This window comes from Lactuca saligna, chromosome 9 (genome assembly GCF_052625555.1).
Source record: "Lactuca saligna cultivar CGN05327 chromosome 9, ASM5262555v1, whole genome shotgun sequence".
NCBI lineage: Eukaryota > Viridiplantae > Streptophyta > Magnoliopsida > Asterales > Asteraceae > Lactuca > Lactuca saligna.
The window spans coordinates 168,619,863-168,631,751 of record NC_136425.1 but is presented as its reverse complement, the minus strand read 5'-3'; the positions used below and the strand labels follow the sequence as shown (position 1 = coordinate 168,631,751).

Genomic DNA, 11,889 nt, shown 5'->3' with positions numbered 1-11,889 from the left:
AAGATTCTAAATTAGGGGTGAGCATGGTGCGGTTTGGTGCGGTTTTCAGACCAAACCGAACCGCAAACTGCATAGTGTGGTTTTTGCATTCTTAAAACTGTTGGGTGCGTTTTTTGCATTCTTAAAACCGTTGGGTGCGGTTTTTCAATGGTTCGGTTTTTCGGTTTTTAAATGCGCTTTCGGTTTGTATCGGTGCGGTTTCGTTTTTTAAACCGTGTTAAGAATTTGGTGCAGTTTTTTTTATGTTTTTTTGTGAGGTTTTTTAAAACTGTAAGAAGTGAAAACCATGTGCATATAAGTTTGTATTGTGCTGTTTTTTTTAATACATTCATTTTCAGCTCAAAACAAAATTACATAATCAAAAATTGTAAGTCGCTTAAAATACAACTTGTGACCACTCTCACAAACTAATTAATGATTGAAGGTTGATTGATTTTGACTTAATTTGTTACAAGCTTATTACATGTAATCGATTAGTACGTTTGACTAACAATAGAACATTTCTTTTTGCACCCATATAGTTTTATACAAACACAAAATAAACATATAATAAATATATTATCGTTTATAACTATTTTAAATAGAATGTATATAATATACATTGATTGATTTATTACTATACACGCTTGCGGTGCGGTTCGGTTTTGATGGACCGGTTTTTAGGATAGAAACCGCACCGCACCGTTGACCTTCGGTTTTTGCAAAAATTAAATCCGCACCATTGGTTTTTGAATCGGTTTCGGTTTTTCGGTTGCGGTTTATTGCGGTTTTGTCGGTTTTTCTTTAGTCAGTTCGGTTTTTGCTCACCCCTATTCTAAATATACTAACCACACAAAACCCATGCAACACTTACGCGATAAAACCCATACAACACTTATTTACGTTTCTGTTTAAAAGATCCTTATCATATTCAAAATCTACAATGCTTTTCAACATCTTTTACTTTCTTTGAACCTTCACACAAAAGATCACATCACACATGTTAATTTGATTACAAAGTAGTTATTACATTGATTTTTGACCAAAACATAAACGAATTTGGTTTGGGCGGAATCAATTTATATCCTATTTTTGCTAAGTGATATGAGTTAACCTATTTTTTGCAAAAGTTTTATAAGTTTACCATAGTTTTGCAAAAAAAAAAAAAAAAAAAAAAAAAAAAAACTTAACCTTTGGTGTGTAGATAAAATTGTCTACATGTAACATCCTTCACCCCATGTCTACATCTAACATCTTTTTGAGTACATATCATCCAACTAATACTGATGTGGCAAATCAAATAACAAATGAATGTCACAAACATACATAAGAGTTAAGACAACCTCATATAAGTTACCTTTCAAATGTTACAGACACAAAAGTGAAAACAAATCAGTGTATCATCTCCGGAATCACTCATTCCGGTTTCCAAAACGAAATGCAAAAAAGAGAAGATCAAACAAACATACAAAAGATTGCTCAGAATCCACCGGTGGAATTACCGTTTGAATTTAAAGATCCTCCTGATTCCCTTTTTACTAGTTTTGCTAATAATCCCTTTTCCAAAGTACTCAGCAATCACTGAAAATCCATCTTTTGTGAATTCTTAACTTGCTTGAAAAACTAATCTTGATTCTTGGAATTTTGTTCCAAGTTTCTTTTCATTTCAAGAACAGATCTGTACTCAAAGGCACATTCGGGACATTCTTTTTCATTGTCTCCAAGACAACGTTGATGAAAAGAATGCATACACATGAAGTGGACAGCTGGCAGATCGAGTGTGAAAGTACATGCAGTACATTTGCTTAATCTCACCAAATTAATCTCACCATCTTCACTTTCGATGAAAACATTCAACTTGTCAACATCTTTCAATTTGGAGGAACAGTTTAAGAGAAGGGTAGTATGGTCTTTTGACGCGAGACCCTTTTCGTGTAGCTTCTCGAGGTAATTTGTAAGGTTGTAGATTCTTTGTGCATCTAGAAACTTCTGGATGACATAAGAAGGTTCAAGATGACCAATTGTATGAATGTATTGACTCATGGCTTCATCAAAATCTTGCTTCATGTATAAATGATCACCATATTTTCTTAAAACTTCAGCAGTTGCAGCTGCATCAGCTTGTTGACTTTGAACAAGATTAATGGCGACTGTGTAAAGGTTTTTTTTGAAAAGCATGTCGAGTTTGCTTTCCATGTCTTTTTCTCCAATACATAAAGCCGATTTATCGTTCATGATAAGGAGGATGCTTCCCCATTCACAAAGCATATGGGAGACTTCTTTGGTTGCTATAACTATACTGTGTGCGATTAAACGGTTTTTGAGGTCATAGATGTTGAAGGTGTTTGAGCCACTTCTTTGGTCTGCAATTACACATAAGAGGTATCCATGAAACCACCAGAGTAACTTTTTTTCTCCTTCAAAAGCCCAACATGGACCTCTACCATCAACTTCATAGAAATATATTGCCTCGGGTCGACCAATGATAAGCTCCTAATTAACACCAAATTGCAATACTTTTATGCTTTAAAACGATAAACAATAACAATATATAGATACTAGCAATAAAGCAGGAAGCAGATACTAGCGATAAAGCAGAAAGCAGATACTAACGATAAAGCAAAAAGCAGATACTAGTGATAAAGCAGAAAGTAGATACTAGCAATAAAGCAAGGGGCAGATACTAGCGATAAAGCAGAAAGCAGATACTAACGATAAAGCAAGGGGCAAATACTAACGATAAAGTAGATACTAGCAATAAAGCAAGGAGCAGATACTAGCAATAAAGCAGAAAGCAGATACTAACGATCAAGCAGAAAGCAGATACTAGCGATAAAGCAAGGGGCAGATACTAGCAATAAAGCAAGGGGCAGATACTAGCGATAAAGTAAATACTAGCAATAAAGCAAGGAGCAGATACTAGCAATAAAGCAGAAAGCAGATACTAACGATAAAGCAGAAAGCAGATACTAGCAATAAAGCAGAAAGCAGATACTAACGATAAAGCAGAAAGCAGATACTAGCGATAAAGCAAGCGGCAGATACTAGCAATAAAGCAAGGGGCAACTACTAGTGATAAAGTAGATACTAGCAATAAAGCAAGGAGCAGATACTAGCAATAAAGCAGAAAGCAGATACTAACGATAAAGCAGAAAGCAGATACTAGCGATAAAGCAAGGGGCAGATACTAGCAATAAAGCAAGGGGCAGATACTAGCGATAAAGTAAATACTAGCAATAAAGCAAGGAGCAGATACTAGCAATAAAGCATAAAGCAGATACTAGCGATAAAGCAGAAAGTAGATACTAGCAATAAAGCAAGGGGTAGATACTAGCAATAAAGCAGAAAGCAGATACTAAATATAAAACAGAAAGCAGATACTAGCGATAAAGCAAGGGGCAGATACTAGCAACAAAGCAAGGGGCAGATACTAGCAATAAAGCAGAAAGCAGATACTAGCGATAAAGTATATACTAGCAATAAAGCAAGGGGTAGACACTAGCAATAAAGCAAGGTGCAGATACTAGCAATAAAACAGAAAGCAGATACTAGTGATAAAGCAGGGAGCAAATACTAGGAATATAGGCAGGACGCAGATACCAGCAATAAAGCAAGATGAAAGTAAAGAGTAAAGAGAGGAGGGGAAGAAATAGCAAAAGGGTGATACCAGGCGATCATTCATGGCGACACTATTGACATTACTCCCAATGTGGTCTAGGGTTTGTCGACCAGCTGGCTGAGTGTGCAAGTTAAACAAGCTTACAGAAGTTGGAGTAACTGCAAACAAATGAAAAGCTTTCCCATCAACACGAAAACCCATTCCAGTAATACCACATTCGGATTTATCTTGACTTTTCTCCACTTGAAGCATGAATCGTTTGACACGTTCACGTGCAATATCACCTTGGATGCAATAAATGCAACCATTGTCTAGTCCAATAGCTATCAACAATATTGGTGGAGCTTCTTCTAGAACTAGAAATGATGTTATCTCAACAAAAAAAAAAAAAAAAAAAAAAAAAAAAAAAAAAACTCCAATTACATTTACCCATAAGTTACAAGAAATGTTACAAGAAAGTGGAAGTATAAAATTTCAAACCTTTGCTTCTGGGAATTGATTTGTGAATATTCGTAGTGTTTGGATACAATCAGGAATTGGTGTGCTTGTACCCTCTGGTTGAGTTTTATCTAGGTCAAAAACCTTGAGGCATACAGACGATAATTGTGGAGATATTTGTTCATCTTCTCCAACAGTTAGTAGGAAGTTGCGTTGCTGGTCAATTCAGAATAAAAATGGAAAAAGATTAAAACTTTCTAGGTAACTAGATTAAGAAAACCTAATTTCATGTCATTCTATATAGGAAAACCTAGAACCCTAATTCTACACAAATGTGTTCTAGATTGCTAAATTCACGTACAACGTGATCAACAATGGGGAAACGGGTAATTAGGAATTATAGACAGACAGAGAGCGATGAAAAAACCTTGAGTTGTTGAATGAATAAAACAGAGGAAGTGTGAGCTTGGAATCCATAGCTGAACTTAAAACCTCGATCTAGTAAACTAACAGTCCCATCTTCACATCCCACCGCGATTTTCCCCCTTCCGCTGGAGCAACACTCGATTTTTCCGGCGACTTCATCCGGGACCAAACATTTTCCGGCGTACTTCTCCTCAAAGAACTCGAATTTCCTCCATTGATACATGTTTCTTCAACGTATTGAAATCAAATCGGAGCCCAGATTATTCTACGCAATTGTAATCATCTCAATATGTACACGATACGCCAATAGTTGAAGAATATGTGATCGATCACAAGGAAAATTAAATTAAAATCGTGAAATGAGTGACAACGTGTAACCTGTAATTAAAATATATATAACCTAAAGAAACTAAATTAAGTCGCTTGTTTCCTGTTAATGACATGTGTCTCGGCAATAACAGTGAAAGAAGGATTAAGTGACAGTTTTCTATGAGAAATCAGCTAAGAAATCAAAGATGAATAAAGCTCCATGTATATCTACAAAGGAATCTACAAACACCAGCACACGTAGGAAAAGTTATGCATAAAGCAACAAGAAAGAAAGATAGCAAGACTATTTCCCAAATCATGTCGAGTACTCCATTTCAATGGTGAACAGTTCATTTAACATAGATTCGGTCTATCATTTTAATTGAACATCTGATCTCCAGCCACCAAATAAACTTTGATTATCATTAAACAAGTTGAAAAACTAAACATAAGTAAAAAAAAGTATAAAGATTCAGCAATTCCAACAAAAATAATCCAGTAAAAAGTTTACAAGTGGATGATCTAAAAACCTTTAGATAAAACTTACCGAGAGATGCTTGTATGCATAGATAGCTTTAGGGTTTGACTTGCGGATGGAAAGAAGGATCGGTGGAAGAACTTCAAATTGATTAGAACGAAAGTTGCAATTCAAACTTTGATTCTTGGATTAATTGGAAAGATAAAGGTCCACCTCTTGATAAGGCGGTGACAGGCGGTATTGGCTACCCAGGAATGCGGCAACTCAGTAATCCCAATTTGCGATGACGTCAGCTATCCATAGCCAAAACAAAAATCGTATCCTTTAATATGCGTGTGAAGGAAGGAGATGACGACTCATACCATTGAGGCGGCAAAAGGGGAAGCAGGTGTAACTGTAAGACGTATGCTATTAAAGCATCATGTTCTCGAGGACGACGGATTGACTTAAGGGTGGTTGACTTTATCTTTAGAGGTTAAAAGTTCTTTTAGCCAAATTGCAAAAAGTGAGATTTTTTTTCTTATATTTAAAATCTAAAAATAGTTTTTAAAATGCTTTTACCATGCATCTTTTACCTTTTATTTTTTCTTAAAAGGACTTTTGGTCTTTCAAAAGATAAGTCAAACACCCTCGTAAACTATCCCGAACATCCGTCTACAGCATACAATGAGGAAGGTGTGAGAGCATCGACAATATTTGGAGAGAAGGGGATTATAACCAAGAGAGAGATAGAAATAAAAGGGAAACATAGGCGGTGATGTGGGCCGCAAAACGAAGCAGTAGATGGCGGCAAAAGAAACATCATTGGAAAAGAGTGAGTGACTCACCGTTAAGCAGCTAATTGAGGCGATGGTGTGAAAGAAGAAGCAGCTATAAGTTAAAAGAATGGTCGGTTGAAGTAAACTCATCTTTGAAGAATATTGTGTAAGATCGGTTAAAAATAGCCGCCCACGACCTTTCTTATTAGAGGATTTTAAGCACCTCAACGATGTGTACCATAGTCCAGTCCTTGAATATATATATATATATATATATATATATATATATATATATATATATATATATATATATATATATATATATATATATATATATATATATAGGTTCAAGTGTTTAAAATAATTATTGTGTTATTGTATGCATAAATGTGTGTGACATCTCTAAAATCACGGTCAGAAAAAACCGGTTTAATTTATGCTTTTAAAACAATTTCAGAGTAATCATTTGATTAAAAAAGTTGCGGAATTTGTTCCCACAACGAAATATGATAAAATAAGATTTACCAAAGCATTTCTTAAATAAATGTATTTTCATTATATAACAAAACTCGGGATGTCATGTATTGATAAACAGACCAAAAACATAAACATTTCAATACAGACCTTACAACAATTATATAAAACAACAGGTCTATAATTCAAAATATCATGACAAATCATCCAACTTATGCTCTGGCGCCACTACCTGTAATACAAAGAAAACTTAGTGGGTCAGGCTTGGGAGCCTGGTGAGCATATAGGGTTTTCAACCCACAAAAAATAATTAATTTAATTCCATCAACCAACAATAACCTAATTACTCATTCCCGTTATTCTCACTTTACATCCCTAAAACAACTAACACAAGGGACCTAATCTAAGATTATTTCATCGGGGCAACAACACATGCTTCGGGGGTTCCTCAGCAATATAAGTCAAATAAAGCAACCATGAGGGGATGGAGTACAGCGAATGAACACTCAAGTTCATTAACACCTACAGGTAGACCTGGCAATTCGTGTATTCGTGTCATGAAAACGTGTCAGCCACGAATTTGACACGATACGATTACACAATGAGAAATAAGCTTTATCTCAATTTTTAAAATGTATTCGTGTCGTGTCGTGTCTCTCACAGATTCGTGTCTTCGTGTCTGAAATTGCCAGGTCTACCTACAGGTTGCGAGCCTGCTAACGTTCCACAAGACTATTGAGAAAAGTCTGTGGTCGCCTTCTCCGCTAGATGACTGAATCAAAAACATCGAGGCCTCTCATCTTTATATCACACGACCACTATCTACCCATGTTCTACCCAACATTTTAGTAGATAAAATATACATTGTTATACATAGTTTAAAACCTAAATAGTATGTTCATTCAAAACACATTCCAAATAAAAGATGAGACACATAAACATAACACGTATTTTATATAGAATAAATCATATCTATGAGATTAGAAGATAACATCGATATACTCACATAACACATATACATAGTACGTTAAATCGATACTTGTATAAAATTGTGCATTTGAAAGAGATTATGTACCCCCTTTAAATCAACACCAATATATAAATACATAACACATATTTCATAGTAAATACTTCGTATTTATGTGTTAGAAGAAAGTAACTACACACCCACTTGATCAGAAGATGATCGGACAGCACTACGGCTTGTAGAAGTAGTATTCTTCGGTTAAACTGGGAGATCTTCACAAAAACCGGGCTTCTTGCGGGCAGAGCTTCGGCTCGGGAACTTTACTTTCTCGGGATCTTCGGGGCTTCGAGACTTGCTTCGGGTCTTGGGAATGATATCAGGGCTTCGGGGTGTTTCATGCACGAAAATCGAGGTAAAACGGGAGAGAGATAAGAGATTTTGGCAAAGGAAGTCGGTTACCCTTGCATGCCTTTTATAGAGGCTGAGCCTCGCACTACGCTGGGCGTAACCCGGATAAGTCCGGTGACTCCCCCCTTTCGGATAATATCGGATTTTATATTTAAATTTAATATTTTAATCATTTAATAAAGTTCAAAATTTTATATCTTCCTCATACGAACTCCGTTTTCGACATTCTTTATATCCACGCGTAGGTGAGACTACGCTCTACAACTTTCGTTTAGACTCCGTCGGTTAATTTTGACTTATTTTTATTATTTATTTTTAGTTGGCCGGGACAGGAAAACTTTGTTATAAATTCATAACTTCTTCATCTGACGTCCGTTTTCGTCTGTCTTTTTATTGTTGCACTACTAATGACGAGATCTTCGATTCTCGTTTAGATTGCTTCGGCTAGAAATCATACGATCTCATATTCGAGTTTCGGGCTGCATATTGCTAAGCTAAAACTTCGGAAAATCATAACTTCCTCATACGAAGTCAGATTTGGATGATCTTTTTATGCACGATCTCGGTTTAACGAACTCTACAACATTCGTTTAGATCACTAAGTCTAAATATCATTCTATCTCAAATTTTCATTTTACGTCACTCAGCGTCGTGTCGGTTCTGTCGCGAAACTTCGACAGGTCATAACTTCTTCGTTATAACTTGGATTTCGGCATTCTTTATATCTCTGGAATCCTTGTTTCAACCACTACAACTTTATGCAAAGATATCAGGCTTATCTCACACTTTACTTTTGATGCTTATTTTATTCTTAATTCATTAAATTATAATAATTAAGAAAACAAACACGTAAATCAGATAATTCACATAATACTCAAATATTTCATCATTAATACTTCAAAAAGAGTTACAAAGGTTAACCTAGACTATTACATCAACGTTAATGTCTAGCCTAGAAACGCGGGCGTTATTCTCTCCCCCTTAGGATGATTCCATCCCTGGAATCACACATCAACAAACAAATGTGGATAGCAACTCAACATGTCACTCTCCATCTCCCAGGTGAGATTTGGCTCATTCGTATGTTTCCTTCGGACAAGCACTAACTCGACCATCTTGCATCGCAACTTCTTAGTTTTTCGATCAACGATTGCCTCTGGTTCTTCAATTAACCTTTTGTTTTCATTAATTCTTAATTTAGAAATTGGAATTATATCGGGAACTTCTCCCATGAATCTCCTCAAATAACACACATGAAAAGTGTTATGAATACCATCTAGTTCTTCGGGCAATTCGAGCTTGTAAGCTTGTTTCCCAACCCTCTGAAGAACTTTAAACGATCCAATAAACCTTGGACTTAACTTTCCCCTTTTTTCAAATCTTATAAGTCCCTTCCACGGCGAGACTTTAAGCAAAACCGAGTCTCCAACTTCGAAAGTCATCGGTCTTCGCTTTTTGTCAGCATAGCTCTTTTGACGATCCTGAGCTGCTAACATTCTTTCCCTGATTATTTTCAACTTTTTAGTTGTTTGATGAACCATCTCTGGTCCCATAAACTGCTTTTCCCCAGACTCAAGCCAACAAGACGGCATATGACACTTCTGTCCGTACAAAGCTTGATAAGGTGTCATCTTTATGCTCGAGTGGAAACTATTATTGTAGGAAAATTCTACCAAAGGTAAATGTTCATCCCAGATACCTAGAAATTACAGGGTACATGCTCTCAGCATATCTTCAAGTGTTTGTATCGTTCTTTCACTCTAACCATCAGTCTGCAGATGGTAAGCTGTACTTAAACACAACTTGGTACCCATTTCCTCCTGTAGATTTTTCCAAAACATTGAGGTGAAATGGCTATCACGATCCGATACAATCGTTAACGGAACACCGTGAAGCCTCATAATTTCCTTCACGTAAGAATTCGCAAGCTTATCCATAGACTATTTCTCATTGGCTGCTATGAAGTACGCACTCTTAAGGAAGCGATCAACGACCACCCAAATCAGATTCTCAGGAACATATGTAAAAGATAATACATCATCCACTTGTACTCAACGCTTAGCTGATTTGTACCCTTGCATTCATCCTTCATTTTGACAATCCAATGATAAGCAGACACATCATCTTATTTACATGATGCGGCAAAAACCAGCTGACCGGACTAAAACATAAAAGTCAATAATTTAATTTCAAGTTGTTTTTTAGTTAACGTTTTTCAATATTTATGATAGAAATACTAAACTTTTAAATACTAAATTTTGATTTTTTTTAAACGTTCATATAAAAAAAGTTGTACATGTATATAATTGTTTATAACTAAACACTTATTTTATTTTATTTCATTTATTAATTTTTTTTAATGTTTTTTATTATCTAAAAGAACAATTATATAAAAAATCATAAGTTTTATTCTCTACAATCATATATCAATATCTCGATATGTTTTTAAAATAAAAAACTATGTTACATCTCTGTTTCGATCCATTCACATTTATATGATCATCGATTTTTTTCAAATAATAATCAACACATGTTCATCATTCACATTCACATGAAAATAGTGATGATGGTTCTTAGCGAAATATGTCACCTTGTATGAAAAAAATCTAAAATCATCATTTTAACATCTACCAATATAATATGTTAAAACTTAAAGGGGTCAATTTGGACACGCTTCTTTAAAAAAAGGGCCGACTTGAATGATATTTTATCTTTGCAATGGATAAAACTCAAAAACATTGGCTAAAAAGGAAATGGCTCAAGTGGGTTGAAAGAAAGTTTGAGTCTCAGCATATATAAATAGTTGTATAATCTTTTGCATTAGTGAATGTATAATGATCATCATCATCAGAAAGAAAGTTCACTAATAGGCAAATAAACAAAATCCTTAGTTCCTTACTATGTAGTAGGAATCTAAAAATCTTTTACAATATATAAATTGTTTAGAAAACGCCTAATATTAATACTCCCATCCATTCAAAAACATAAGAGCAATATGAGCCTCTGTTTTTTTTTTTTTCAAAATAAGTAGCATATCCAAAACCATTTGTAGCAGAATTGAGTGAGTAACAAAGGTAAAGGTTTGTTTGGTTATGATGAGTATTTCCAACATTCAAATTAGTCCAAAGTGAACAAAGATAACTGTCATGTATATTCACTTACCTTTAAAGAAACTTCCTACAAATGATAAAAAGATCAAAAATGAAAAGAAACCCGCATAAATAGTTGGTATATATGAAGAGTTGCAATTCTAGAAACCCAAAAGAGGATCATCTGTAGTACCATTTTAATATGTATGCATAGACGTTTCTATATAGATATAGAAATAATCATGTCAACAACATTGGGTTTTTAGATGACTGGAAGTAGCAGTGTTTAATAATTATGTATTTAAGTTGATGATTTTACAAAAGTCGAGAGTTATAAGATTAAAAAAGAAACTACTAACAGTACGGTAAGTTCCTCTGACAGAAGTTCGCCGCCGACACTATTGATAGAAGTTTGATCAGAGTGTGCCAGGCGCTTCCTTGAGCCACCACGTTTCTTTTTGGAACGATCAACGATGGCCTATGTTTTGTTCTTTTCAACTTATGATAATCAATCATTCATGCCAATTCAAAGAAATCAGTAGCAAACCCCAACTAATAAACAGATTTTGGAATGGTTCGCCGCCAAGTGCGAAGCTAAACACTTTTGGTATGATTTGACTTGGGGTTCAAATAGACTTTGTTTGGACTTTGGAGTAGATAATTTTGTTTAATTGAGTCATTTATAAGATAACCAATTTTTTAAAATGTATATATTTAGTACTTTTTAAAATAAATTTGGATATTAAACTAATGTTTAAAATATATATTATTTTGACCATCATGGTCCAATCTTGATTTGGGATCTAATTGATAGTTAGGATAAGGTCTCGTCATCTTTATCATTTAGGGTTATTTCATTCAAATTTATATTCTTCAAGTCTTCTTCTCCTAACCTTTCCAACTCCATGACATGACCAAAAGATAGACATCCTTGTTAGTGTAGG

At 34.9% G+C, this 11,889-nt stretch overlaps 1 protein-coding gene and 1 long non-coding RNA gene across 2 annotated transcripts; both read right to left on the bottom strand.

Annotated features, from left to right (window-relative positions):
* Positions 1-1,306: 1,306 nt before the first annotated feature.
* On the bottom strand, positions 1,307-5,661 carry LOC145014952 (vacuolar protein-sorting-associated protein 11 homolog). Its single transcript, XM_078973402.1, has 5 exons — positions 5,319-5,661; positions 4,464-4,727; positions 4,079-4,252; positions 3,647-3,970; positions 1,307-2,472 (listed from the first exon to the last, which is right to left on the bottom strand). The coding sequence occupies exons 2-5, from the start codon at positions 4,683-4,685 to the stop codon at positions 1,603-1,605; spliced, it is 1,590 nt and encodes a 529-aa protein (XP_078829528.1). The 5' UTR covers positions 4,686-4,727; positions 5,319-5,661; the 3' UTR covers positions 1,307-1,602.
* A 3,057-nt stretch (positions 5,662-8,718) lies between these two features.
* On the bottom strand, positions 8,719-11,581 carry LOC145017458 (uncharacterized). The gene is made up of 2 exons (XR_013666526.1): positions 11,305-11,581; positions 8,719-10,017 (listed from the first exon to the last, which is right to left on the bottom strand). It is a non-coding gene; the product is annotated as an uncharacterized LOC145017458 (long non-coding RNA).
* Between the last annotated feature and the right edge of the window lie 308 nt (positions 11,582-11,889).

Coding starts and splice junctions, on each gene's coding strand:
- LOC145014952 (XM_078973402.1), bottom strand. CDS start 4,685: ATGTATCAATGGAGGAAATTCGAGTTCTTTGAGGAGAAGTACGCCGGA. Junction 4,253..4,463: donor TATTCATTCAACAACTCAAG/GTTTTTTCATCG, acceptor TGAATTGACCAG/CAACGCAACTTCCTACTAAC. Junction 2,473..3,646: donor TCGCCATGAATGATCGCCTG/GTATCACCCTTT, acceptor GGTGTTAATTAG/GAGCTTATCATTGGTCGACC.